Source organism: Triturus cristatus, chromosome 1_2, assembly GCF_964204655.1.
Source record: "Triturus cristatus chromosome 1_2, aTriCri1.1, whole genome shotgun sequence".
NCBI lineage: Eukaryota > Metazoa > Chordata > Amphibia > Caudata > Salamandridae > Triturus > Triturus cristatus.
In genome coordinates this window covers 31,162,363-31,176,046 of record NC_140580.1, presented here as the reverse complement: position 1 = coordinate 31,176,046, position 13,684 = coordinate 31,162,363, and the positions used below count along the sequence as shown (strand labels likewise).

General features: G+C 45.8%; 1 protein-coding gene across 4 annotated transcripts in view; it reads right to left on the bottom strand.

Moving 5' to 3' along the window:
- Positions 1-2,217: 2,217 nt before the first annotated feature.
- TMEM183A (transmembrane protein 183A) overlaps positions 2,218-13,684 on the bottom strand; it is a 101,111-nt gene continuing 89,644 nt past the window's right edge. For 3 of the 4 annotated variants that reach the window (XM_085600226.1, XM_085600225.1, XM_085600227.1), the window contains one exon: positions 2,218-3,997. In XM_085600226.1, coding sequence (XP_085456352.1) covers positions 3,812-3,997 — 186 coding nt within the window. In that variant the 3' untranslated portion in view covers positions 2,218-3,811. The remainder of the gene's footprint in view (positions 3,998-13,684) is intronic. The other variant, XM_085600231.1, reaches the window with a different exon arrangement.

Below are 13,684 nucleotides of genomic sequence, written 5' to 3'. Positions count from 1 at the left end.
GATGCTCTTTATCAAAAGGTTGTTTAAGTATGAAGGATTGTACCTCTTGATTGAATCCAGAGATATTCGATGCCAAGCGTGTCTCCGCACCAGTATGCTAGTATTGATAGCACGAGAAGCTGTGTCCGCTGCATCTAGGGAGTATTTTATGGAAGTGTTGGTGATGAGCTTCTCTTCCTGAATGAGGTTAGATTTAGTTTTATACTCCTCTAGCAAATGTTGCATGAGTTTTTCCAACTCATCATAGTGGACTCTGTCATAGTGTGCTAACAGAGCCTGAGCATTGGCAATACGCCAACAATTAGCGGCCTGTGAGGCTACTCTTTTGCCAGAGGCATAAGTAAGTTTAGACTCCTTGTCAGGAGGAGGGATGTCGCCTGTAGTTTGAGAGTTTGCTCTCTTGCGGGCGTTAGATACAACAAGAGTCTGTAGGAGCAGGCTTGTATTTTTTATCCACCCTTGGTGTTAGTACCCTTGCTCTAACTGGGTCTTTGAATACCTCGTCGGTATGTTTTAACATACCCTTTAACATGGATAAAATGTTAGTCGACCTTTGTGAGTGTGTGAATGTTTCTACAAGGAAATCCTCTTCTAGAGGGTCTGAATGTAGCTCCACCCCATGATACTGGGCAGCCCTGTTGGTAAGTTGTGCAAATCCAATATTGTCATCAGGTGGTGAAGGTCTGGAGGGATACAGGCCAGGGTATTTAAGTTGATCTGGATCCTTATCATAATCATCCCAGGGATCAGTGTCCTGTGGTATGCCCGGATCTTGTAAGATATGATGATTGTCATCCCCATTCCCATCCTCATCCCCAAAGTCGCCATCCTGCAAGTCAGGTGACATTGGAGGTGGTGAATTTGATGGTGTAATGTGTATAGGAGGAGGAGAGGGAGGTATGTAAGGGGGAGAAGATATAAGGCTCCGGTATCACCCTCGCCCTTGGTCTCCGATGGACACCGAGAAAAAGTTTCTGATGCCCCGTCCTCCAGCCCGGCTATAAAACATAAACACAAGCCGTCCGGCTCGGGCTCGAGACGGCCCCATACCGTTGCCAAACCAACACCTTCAGCACCGAAACATAAGGAGAAACATGTGCCACTTCCGGTGTCGAAGGTGTCTTCAGTGCCGATGACGTGGGTGAGTGGGTACATGGGAATCTGTACTCACGGTACGTTGACCTGTGGGGACGTTCAGGTCTTCCTCCATGTCGGAGTTTGCTTCAGACATGGAGACCTGTTCTTCCTCTTGTTCCTTGGCTTTTGCGGCAGGAAGGTGGTCGTCTTCTTCGCCGAAGATGTCCAGTACGGAGCCGCTGCCGCGTTGCATCTTGTGACGTCGAGCCAGACGATCACAAATGGTCTTCTTGGATCCGAATGATCGAAATGCTTTGCAGGATTTTTCTTCGTGTCCCGGGGATAAGCACAGGCTGCAGACCTCGTGCAAGTCAGTGCGTTGGAACTTATCACGACACCCGGAACATAGCTTGAACGGAGTCCGTTCCATCGACTACTGGTGTGGTCGGCAAGGGTAGGGCCGACGGCCCGCCTCGAAATTCCCGATCGAAGGTTTTACAGGGTATACGATACGCATCGAATGGAAAACCGTGATTGAAAGACAATACCGTTGAGGGTAGAGGATTGCGCATCGAAGGGGTTCAAAAACTATACCGAACCGGAGCCCAGCAATACACATCCGAACCCAATGACAGAAAAAAACAATCTGAGGATGGAGTCGATGCCCATGCGCACTATCACCGAAAGGAGGACACCTACCTCATGACTACAAAGACTTCTTCGAAGAAAAGCAAAGTGCAAACATCCGGGCCCAACACCAGATGGCGATCTATGCTAAAGCAAATGATCTACAGCTTATATGCCTTGAACATTTTGTTATCAGTGGTTTTCTTGTGTCTTTCTTTTACCCAAGACAAAATGAAAAATCCAATCATTTTTGGTTTGACAGTGGTTATACATTTGCTGACTGAGAATAATAATATGGTACAGAAGACTATTGATCTAGCATATAAATGTACACAATTACATTAGAAAAAGAACTGTGGTTGAACTACAGTATGGCTCTGTCAATCTGACAAATTTAGCTAGAAATAAATAGGCACACCACTAAACTGCTAAAATCAGTTACTTGAGACTAAGTAACGAAGAAAACAGACCCCACGATGTAGATATTTCCCATTAAAGTAATGCCAGTTCTTGCCACTCAAAAGCAAAGCTCACTTTTATTCCTCGCTTAACAGCCGTGAGAAGATGGTTTATTTACATGGTAAAAGAGCTTATTGGAAGTAAAAATTATTAGACTAATGTAGTGCGCTCCAAAATAATCACCTTAACATTATATACCAGTTTTCATTTCTTCAGCATAAATAGTATTCCCATTCAAGTGACTTTTAATAACTATATATTATTAAACACATGGAAAATAAACTATGTTCTTAAAAATATAATCCACTTTATCTCACAAGGATATGTACATATTTTTCATCATCAAATGTTTCTAAAATTGAAACATCAGATACAACACATATGTTCACAAAAACTGCAAACAGAAATGTCAATTGTTACCCCTGAAGATTGTAAGAGACTGAAAGTTGTACAAAAATATAAATATGCAGTGTGCACAGTTTAAATTGCTGTACTTATAGACCAAGACTTTAAAACTGGTAAGTTATCCAAATAACCGAGAAAAATATTCTTCACAATATTAAAAGTAAAAAATAAAGAATTAGTATTCATTGTGTAAACTCTAAAAACAAAGGAGAAAAACCATTGGAGATTACAAAATCAGTTAAAAAAACAAATCTCTGTTTTGGTGAACGACATAGCAAAAAAAAAAAAAGTAAAACTGGCTTAAACATTAACCACTGTATAGTAGAACATGCAACAATGCTACAACTTTTTGTATCAGAATTCAAGAAAACTTATCACCTTATGTGGACATTATAGCATTATAAAATTATTCATGCTATTACAGAGTGGCATCATACATATGTAATTTGTGAGATATAGTTCTGGTGCCTTTTTCTGATTTTAAGAACGTTATTAAAGACCACAATGGTAAGATTAAGTTTCTTACTTACAAATCCATTGGTCTGAATGAATGAGCAATATGCCTGCTCGGTCTTGAGGAAATGTGCTTAATTTCCTAGGATTCCTATGTTGTGTTTAACTTCACAAAATACTTAGCATAGTCTATGTTGTTCATTGAGTTCACAAATGTCCAACATACTTGATGCACCGCTGTTGTGAAGTACTGTTCAAGAAGTACGGATTCCATCTGATAATGCACACAATCCATTTACCATTTATGGCCAGTAAGTGCCCTATTACAGAACAGGCCATGCAGAAAATAATAATTTATAAAAAAAAAAAAAAAAACGTAGTAAACAAAGTGAAACACTTTGGACAGATCACTATGTTTTCAAATATATTTCTTATTTGTATTTAATCCAGTTGTCTTACATGATTTACAATATTTGAAGTTTTAACTTTTATAGCCCAAGGGATTGCTCTAAATACTTTCAATATTTCATATCAAATTATGAATCATAGAGTTCTCATTTACAACCTACAATTACACAAACATTTTAACACAGATGTAATGAGCAACACTACCTTTCAGTAATTTGTAAACCTGTGCAGAGGTTAAAGGGATTTCAAAATAAAATGGACTATGCTCCCCCTTTTAAACAGTGCCATGTCTTTTTATACACTGCTGACTTTTTAAAGTTTCTCCACATTGCTGTAAAACGTCTGGAGTATGACAAAGTTTTCAGATGTCAAACGAAAGCTCCTAAGCCATTTGAGAAAAGGGATACTGAGGATGCCACCAGTCTAGCAGACGGACACTGTGCACAGGATCCAAAACTACTTGAACCCCTTGTTCGCCACGAGGTTTCTTTCCATTGTGTACCGGACAATCTTGTAACAACAGCCTGACGCGGTGATGCCTCATGTCTGTGCTGACATTTATAGTAAACTGGGGGGAAAAAGTAGACATGATTATTGTGGAGTTAAAAAGAGTGCTGAGGTTTGTGGAGTCAATTTTTGATAAGGGTACACTGCAAACACTTCTCATGTATGCCACATTTTATGGTATATTAATCTATCTGCTCCAAATCTAATGTTCTTATCCAAGTTCTGTCTTTCAGATATGATTTCAAAGTTGAAAGCAATGCTGTCAGGTAGCCCTCTGTAGGGTTCAGCATCTTCAACCACTGAGGGGTTTTTAATAGGCTGCACTCTGCCTTTTCTGACTTGTAGTTTTGCTCTTCAGTATGCATGTGGAGTCCCATGTCTCTGTATATGAAGTGGATAGGCATGGATGTGAATCAGGGAAGATGGTTCACTGAGATGAAAGTATGCTGCTGACAAACGATGTGTTCTGGAAGTCATGACTTTCAATCCATGCAAGGTAGACTCAGCCTATATTCACCTGAGGTGGGTAAACTGAACACCATGAATTGGGTTAACAACATCATCGGTTATACTATTATTGTTAAGGGATCTTTGCTATTAAACCAGAACTGGCAGCATGCATCACATCTGATTCTTTTAGACTATTCCCTAGCCAAATGCAACTAAATGTAAATGATGTTATTCGCAATACAAGTCAGACAGGTATTTATTTTCTTAAGTACTCCAATTAGCCAAATCATTAAAATACTATTCACATTAGAATGTAAACACCAGTTTACAGAAATTTGTTAACCAAGAGACAACTGAGACTTGAACGAGGCTAAAAACTGACACATTAAAAATTAGAGAGAGAGGAGCTAAACCGCCATGGACAGGCAGAGTTTGAAACAGTTAGTTTCAGAAATTCAAATTGAGAAGGGGACCTGAGGAAGACAAACTTACAGAAGAGATTGCACAGTTTACCACTGTCACTCTCGTTGGACGAGGCAACCTCTTTAAAATGTATACCTCAAAGTTGTTTGTATATTTATTACGAGTATTACGAGCTACTATGTTTCATTCCCCACTCTTTAACAAGCTCTAAGCAATTCTTACCTCTTTTGTGGCAATTAAAACAACCTGGATAGGCTCATTAACAGCATATAACCATTTAAGACAGCAGTCGAAGTCTTACAGATTTTAAATGGTGTTATTGGGCTGCTAAGGGAAGCACAATAGAAGTGTCCCATGAGCTCTGAATTACAGTAACAGATATACGATTCTGCAACTTCTTTCCAACTGATATGCCAGGATTCACTTATTTAATTAAATGTCATAATTCTAAATAGATCAAATTAAAGACTCTTGCTATTTGTGCGCATTTGAACTAATATATGAAAGGTTTATGGGATGTCCCAAATTGGTCTGTGACCGTTGTTTTTAACCTTTTACCTTCTGTGGAACCCCACTTAAAATTACTGGAATACAGGGACCCCAACACTGAATCATTATTGGAATTTGTGAACCAGGTACCCAGTCATGAGCAATTTTGATGATCTGTACTGAAGATCAATACACAAAAATACAGACACAAGCATTTATCAATCAAATGCACAAATTATTAAATATTTTATTGAATTACCAAACCAAAATAAAAAGCTAAATGTTAATTCCAATGGGAAGTTTGGAGATTTTCTAAATTCACTTGAGCCCATCTATCATCCATATTGCATTCTGTTTGGTGCACTAATCAATCCCATTATGCCAACTTAATTATTTTCCCTCCAATTTCAAATTCCTTCACATTTACAGAACTTTTTATATTGCAAAATTTTACTTTTTTATTTACATATACTTTACCTGTGAATGTTATTTAATTTTCTAAGCATTTGCGCACCCCATGAGAAAGTATGGGAAAACTCGAGGGATCCTCGAACCACAGATTAAGAAATGCTGGTCTATCACACAGGACAAGCTACTTTGTTTCTATTGGACAATCTACTTGTGAACCTCCAGCATCGGTCGTACATTTCCTTGATGTTCCAAAAACAAAGCATTAACACTCTGTTGTACAGCTTGTAGTGTCCAGGGGGAATATTCAGCTCTTCAGAGCTTCAACATACACATGGTCTAAAAAATAAATACTGCTTTAATATGTAAAGTATTGATCATTAAAAGAATAGCCACAGCTCCATATCACTGGTACCGAATCCAGTTGTGTTAGCTTTTGAGGTTGGCCTATTATGCTCTGCTGTGAGAGCATGCACAAAGCCAAGTGACAACGGCTAATAACTGGTCAGAGGAACTCTGTCAACAAGTCTGACAAAGTGCAGGAAATCTTTGAAAATAATGTGCGGTGTCTCAAACCGCGTAAACTGAGCATGCCATGCTACCTAAAACATACTAAAATACATTATATTCCACTGTGATTATTTCATCTAGGCTTAAAGAACATCTAGCTACCCTAAATATACTAGATTACTGATGCTAACTTAATAAAAACGCTTACGGACTTCCCCATAATCAATATGTTACACTACTAAATTAAGGTCCAAGATCTGCATTATATTTGGATCAGATCCAAATGGTGGCCAAGTACTTTTGTAATAGACATGATTATTGGCTGTTCTGCTCAGGTCTCAGCTCAATGCAGAATCACCATCATTGGTTAATTGATTTCAAGAGCTCACTCTCTTATTTCTAGGAGCAGGCAATTTCTTGGACCAGGAAGGTATATTCACCGTCTAAACTAAATTGACAAGAGAAGGAGGACTATTTTAGGCTGTGAAATAATGCACTATGTGAGTTTGGATTAGGTTTAGCTCTGACAGAAATATACACACAGTGTAGTTCCATCAAGTACGAAATACTGGAAAACTTTTAAAACGCAGAGGAAAATCAATTAAAAAATGCCTATGAAAATGTAACATTTGTTGTACATTTTTTCATCGTAATGGCATAATGTAAAATTGTCGATGTAAAAAACAAACAAAAATAGGTCTAAAAAAATAGCAGCCTTCCTGTCCAAAACGATTCTCAAAGCTGTGTATCCTAGTATAGACAAAAAGCTTTATCATCAACTTGGGCTATCCACAGACCTTGCAACTGAAGTACAAATCACAGTAATAGTTAATCAGTTCATTTCGACATGTTGAAGGAAAACGGGTTTACAGGTACATGCCAGGTTCCATTTCATTTCCAGCAACATGGAAGAGGGGGGTTTGTTTATGAATGTATTGACCATGCCCTTAATAGAAAATCAGATATTACAAGTAAGTAGCTATTTCTTCTTAATCATGTGGTCTTTATTAGTATTCATAAACACTGAACAGAATAGCAAGCTCATCCCTTCCTAAAAGCAGTGGAATAGCCATAAAGAATTAAATGAAATTAAGCCTATTTAAAATAAATGTAGATTTAGAGAGCTTAGCATTTTGGAGACAGTTTTATAGTGCCTATATAATAAGGATAATAGTCCTGTTGGCCATGAACTGAAGCTACCATCTATCCTTTCTTCACTTTGAGACTAGTGAGTATTCTTAATCGATTTTACATAAATTGCGTCTACTAACATTCGCATACTTTTTTTTTAAACATGTTTTTATTATCATTTTTACAACAAACAATAATCACAGTTCATCTCCTTACATTTATGTTATCGACAGTAGTTGTGCTGTCCAGTTGTGGGATGTGTATCCTGCACTCAGAAGGGTTATCTGTCGCTACGGTCCATATATCTTCTTTGTACTGTGATGCCTGGGGGAACCAGGGACAATAAAACTGGGGATACATTGAAGGGTCAGTGCAGCAGTTGTGTGCAGATGTCAGGACTTCATTCGTAGGCAGGCGCCAGGACATCCAGGCTAGTGGCCGCAGGTCGTGTAGTGCACCAAGGGGTTATTGTGCCTCACTCATTGGTTGGGGAGGTGGGGGCTGTGTTAGGTGTGCTCACATTTGGGTTACATGCTTTCAGTTCCGTAGTGGTACGTTGCGATGCCCTAGAAGCGGTACGCGACTGTAAGTGTTGGAACTGGTGGGACAATATGGCCCATTCCATAGATATGGGATGCTTCCGCAGGCCTTTCACCTCCTCCTCCCGAAGTGTTTCCTCTTCTGCTGCCGCCCATTTTTTTACCGCTCCCATCCATGCCTCCAACAAAGGTCCCGATGGGGCTCGCCAGTTCATGGCGATGCTTCTTTTCGCTAGTAGCGTCGCTAGGGTTGCGAAGCGCATAGGCACCTTCAGTGATTTTGATCTACGGAATATACCGAGAGCGACCGTCTCCTAGGCGTGAATGTCTGGAAGGCCTGTAAGCTCTTTAAGTGTCTCGGGAACTGACCAGAACTGCTGCAGGGTGGGACAGCTCCAGAACATGTGGTGAAAGTGTGCATCTGCCGAGCGACATCTGGGGCAGAGAAATCGGGTGTCCGGGTAGAACCGCTGCAGGCGCGCTGGCGTTAGAGACGCTCTATGTAAGACATAGAACTGTATATTTTTAAAACGTGCGTTCTGCAATACTTTTTTAGGGAACTCTAGGGCCCTCTCCCACTCCTGGTCGTGCAACTGACGTTCAAGTTCGTCCTCCCATGTGGCTCAGAGGGCGAGCAGTGGTTCATTCATAAGCTCTCTGATGGATTTATAGATCCAAGTAACTAAGTGCCGACCTGTACCCATATGTAAGATGGTGTGAATGACCGGGTGGGTCTTGGGCTCGCCTGTGGAAAGGTCCGCGTGCGGCCGAAAGTGTTCAAGGAGCTGTCGGTGGGTTAAAAACTGTCCCGCGGATAAACCATGATCCTCCGCGATCTGAACATAAGGTCTGAACTGCCCCTCCGCGAACAGTGCCTCTGCTTCTGTTATATCACAGTCCGACCACGCACGGAGCTTGGCTGCCGTAAAGTACATCTCCCTCTTGGGCCAGCCGACCAGCGGCAGCCGTGGGGAGTAATGTGGGGTCCCCGCCAACATGCGATGGATTCTGTGCATACATTGGCGGGCCACCGACACCTGTAATGGATATGTCCGTCGAGGTTTGGTACCTGGGAGCAGTAGGCGGCAGAGATCCGGGGTAGGGACCCGGCCCTGGGACGTATGTGTTTCTCCTGTATTCCTACCCGCCGTCCAGTACGACAGCCATTGTAACTGCGCCGAAAAAAAGTACGATTCGAAGGAGGGGGGCGCCTAGGCCCCCTTGTGTGGTGGGTAATTGCAGCTTGGTGAGGGCTATCCGGTGTCTGTGCGTGCCCCAGATGAGTGAGCGGAGGAGCGAGTCCAGGTCTCGAAAAAAGGCCCTGGGTGCGATCACCGGCAAATTCGTGAAGTGGTACAGTAGACGGGGGACAGCGATCATCTTTGCTATGGCCACCCGACCTATTGGGGCCAACGGGAGATTCTTCCAAAATCCCACCGGCGATCGAATGCCAGCCAGTGCTTTGCGATGGTTGCCCTAATATATGTCCGTGGCGGAGTGGTATAGGCGGATGCCGAGATATCGGGCGTGTGTGCTCCATGAGAGGTGCTGCGTACCTATTCGCACCTCCAGCGGCCCGAGGTTTGTGTGTAATGGGTACAGGGTAGATTTGTCCCAGTTTACTTTAAGCCCGGACGCCTCCGCGAACTCCGTTAGGGTTGTCCATAGGGGTGTGAGGTCCGTGGTGATATCACGGATATATATTAGGAGGTCGTACGCGTACATGGAGACGCTATGGACGGTGTCCGCTATGGGGATGCCCCAATCGGTTCCCTCCTCACGCAGTCTGATTGCCAGCGGTTCTACCGCTAGGGCGAAGAGCAGGGGCGATAGTGGGCACCCTTGTCTCGTCCCCGTCTCCACCTTGATTGATGAGAAGATGTAGCGGCCCAGTCGAATGCGGGATGTGAGCCCGGTGTAGAGAAGCCTTGTATAAGCGAGGAGGGTTGGGCCTATCCCCACTCGCTGCAACACAGCGAACAGGTATGGTCAAGTAAGAGTATTAAAGGCCTTTTCGAGGTCTAAGATTAAGCAGACCGCGTTAGGGTGTGTATTTTCCACTTGATCCTGAATATGGAACAAGTGCCGTATGTTTTGTGACGTATTTCTGCCGGGCACAAATCCGCATTGATCCGGATGGATTAAGGGTCGCAGAATTTGTTCGTACCTCTCCGCTAGAATTTTTCCCAGTATTTTGCAGTCAGCCAAGAGGAGCGTGATTGGACGGTTAGAGGATAACTGCTGCGGGTCTCGGTGCGGTTTAAGGAGCGTCACTATGACCGACTCACTGAGGGAGCTGGGCAGTTCCCCCCTCTCTAGAGCAACCGCCAGCATCTCAGTTAGGCGAGGAACTAGCAGGGGGGAGAAGGTGCTGTAATACTCGAGAGGTAGACTGTCAAGGCCCGGCGCCTTATTGCGTGCCAGCGCAACAATCGCGTGGGTGACGTCATTCGGTGTTATTGTGGCGTCTAGGGTGTTTTTCTCTGTATATGAGATGTGCGGGATAGATAGGGGGCCCAGAAAGCAGTCGATCGCCTCCTGCCCAAGCCGTGAAGGGGTGCAGTAAATTATAGTATAATGCTGCTGGAATGCAGTTAGGATGTCCATTTGGGACCGCACTAGATTACCGGAATGGTCTATTATTTCGGTGATGGGTTTTATTTCCGTGTCCTGCCTTGCTAGCCAAGCTAGGAGTGTACCCGTTTTATCTCTTTCTTTATGCATTCGCAAGGCATAGGCTCTAAAGTTTTATTTGCGTAGGTCTGCCATGGCCGCAGCGTGTTGTGTTTTGGCTGCCGCTACTTGTGCTGCAGTTGCAGCATTGGCATCTTCCTGTCGAGTGAGGGTGGCTAACTTCAGTTCCGTGGTGGTGAGTGTGCGTTCGAGTGTGCGTCACGCTCCTATTATTTGCTTAATGCATGCTCCCCGAGCTACTATCTTAAATGCGTCCCATTCAACCAATTTGGAGGATGCCGTCCGTGAGTTATTGGAAAAGTAGTCCTGTATGTCTTGCTCGTGGTCGTGTTTGAACACTTGGTCCGCCAGACAGTCACGCGGGAGGCGCCAAGTGGGCACCGGAGGGTGTGGGGGCCTCCATTGGATACGTAGGATATGCGCACCGTGATCCGAAATCACGTGGCCTAGGCCTATGTGTTGTATTTGAGGAATCAGTGATGGGGAGCACAAAAATCTGTCCAGACAGACCCGTAGGTTATGTGGTATGGAATGAAATGAGTAGAGACGTGTCTGAGGGTGTTGTGCTCTCCAAGCGTCTATTAGCGCCCAGTGTGTGACCCACCTTAGAAAGTGCTCAGTCTGTTTCGGTGCAGGTGAATGTGGCGGTGGTGGATGGGATCTGTCCAGTGTGATGTTGAGCGCGCAGTTGTAGTCTCCCCCTAAGATCCATGGGATAGTCGTGAATTGAGCTAACACCCCAGTAAGGGATTCCCAAAACTTGTCTTGGTCGATATTTGGGGCATAGATGCTACCCAAGAGAATGGGCTAACCCATTCAATAGTCCCTCTAACAGTGCAAATCGTCCCTCTTTGTCCACCACTCTTCGGAGCTCTTGGAATGGGGTGCCCGGTCGGACCCAGACTAGCGCGCCTCGTGCGTAAGCGGAGTATGAAGTGGCGTATAAGGTGCCTCGCCATCTGGCCCGTAGTTTGTTAATCTCTGGTGTTATGAGATGGGTCTCTTGGAGGAACGCTATTTGTGAGTGGTGAAGCTTGAGGTAGGAGTAGACCACGTACCGATTGCATGGCGTGTGGAGGCCCCTTGTGTTCAAAGTCAGTACGCTAATGTCAGTGTTCTGCATTTGGGTATGTGGTGAGTGGCACCTGCGTCCTTAGGTGCGGTGAGGAGAGGCTGTGCTATAAGTTCTGGCTGTGTCCTGGCCCTGCACCCGTCAGATATGGAGGTTGGTGGCATCCGCCCAAGGATGGCGGCTAGCTTGTCTCTGGCATTCCCTGAGGGGTAAAGCGTGAGAATTAACCGGGTCGGTGGAACCAGAAACTGGGGTGGGAAACTGTCCAGATACCTGGGACCTATCGGCGAGGCTGATACGTCCAAACTGACTCTCATAAAACTAGAGAGTGAACAATCGATGTATGGGGGTGGCAGCGCGTGCCTGCGGGGCAGAGTCTTGATAGGGCATTAGTAGGATCAATGTTCGTCGTCCGGTTAATGAACCCACAAAAGTGTGGCGATGCAGTTCGTGGGTGTGGTGTTTCGGGGTGCGGGAGTGCGTGTCAGCCAATCTTACCAAATGCTTCTGCTCGTCAGCTCGTGTATCCTCAGTGCAGGGTGTCGGCAGTTTGTGGGGTGACCCGGGGCATGGTGACGGAGTCGGTTTTAGATTGCGTCTCGTCACTATCATCTTCTCTTTCGGACGAGAAAAGATGGGGGGCACCGTCTAAGTCTTCTTCCTGCGAGACAGTCTCGAGGTCCGTCACCGCCTGGACGGCCTTACGTCGCTCCTGTATGATTTGCTCCAGGTCCGGGGAGTCCAGGACACGACGTTCTCTCCTGCCCTGCAGTCTCCGGGTTTGTGATGGCTGCTGGCCGCGCCGCCTGTCGCGTGTAACTCTGTTCGTCCGCTCCAGAGTGGCCTCTGCTGTGGAGCTCTGTGCGCAGTGGTGGTCTGCCCAGTCACACGCGTCTTCGGCCGTGGAGAAGAAGTGGGTGGTGCCATCATGGATAACTTTCAGACAGGCCGGGAATAATAAGGAGTATTGTATGTTGCTAGCTCGCAGTCGGCGTTTCACCTCCAGGAACGATGATCTTTGTTTCTGCACCGCCCGTGCATAGTCGGGGAAGACCAGGATATGCTTGTTTTCCACCTGCAAGGGGCCCGCATTTCTGGCGGCCCTGAGCACCGCGTCGCGGTCTTGGAAGTGCAGGAATTTGGCTAGCAGCGGCCAAGGCGGGGCGCCGGGTGGCGGTCTGCGGGCTGGAACTCGGTGGGCTTGTTCTATGGAGAAGAAAGCCGTGCGTTCCGCGGGTGGGGTGAAAGATTTGACCCAGGCCTCCATGTACGTGATTGGATGCGTCCTTTCGATTCCCTCCGTTAGGCCTAGGACGCGGATGTTGCAGCATCGCGAGCGCCCCTCCAAATCGTACATGCGCTCCTCTATGGCCGCGAGGCGGACCAGCGCAGACCGCGTCGCCTTTTGTTGTTCGATGACGGTGGGTTGTAGGTCTGCCAGTGACTTCTCGCCATCCTTTAACCCTTCGGCCAGCTTTCTGTGATCATCTCGGATGAGACTAATGTCCGCGGTGAGAGCGCCGAGACGCTCCTCCATGGAGACCCTTGACAGTTCGATGGCCGCTAACACTTGATCCAGTTTGTTCGAGATGGTCGGGTCTGGCTGGGTGGTGGGGCACCTGGCCAGCGTATGAGAACGCGGCAGGTTCTCCGGTGCGGTTTCCGGGACCGTCGCCTGCTGTGAGGCTCTGGGCTTACCCATGTCGGCGTTTGAGAGGAGGTGTGTCGTGCTCAGGGCAGTTGGCGGATGGAGCGCAGTCGGCCCGTTGTCGTCGTGTGGCCAGGTTATCTTTCTGGCCGCCTGTTTGGTGTAAGGGGCGTAGTGTGTCCGCAGGTCTTCACCGCTCTGGTGGGGCGTTCTCCGGCGGGCCGCCAGTCACGCGTGCGGCGAGCCCCCATGACAACTCTCACGCTCCGTTTCCGTGCGCACCATCACATGTGGGGTGTGGTATTGGGCTCACCGGGTGTCCCACCTTCAGTCTCTCCCGATTAGTGTCTCGTAGCCCTCGCTGGAGACACCGCCCTGCGCCTG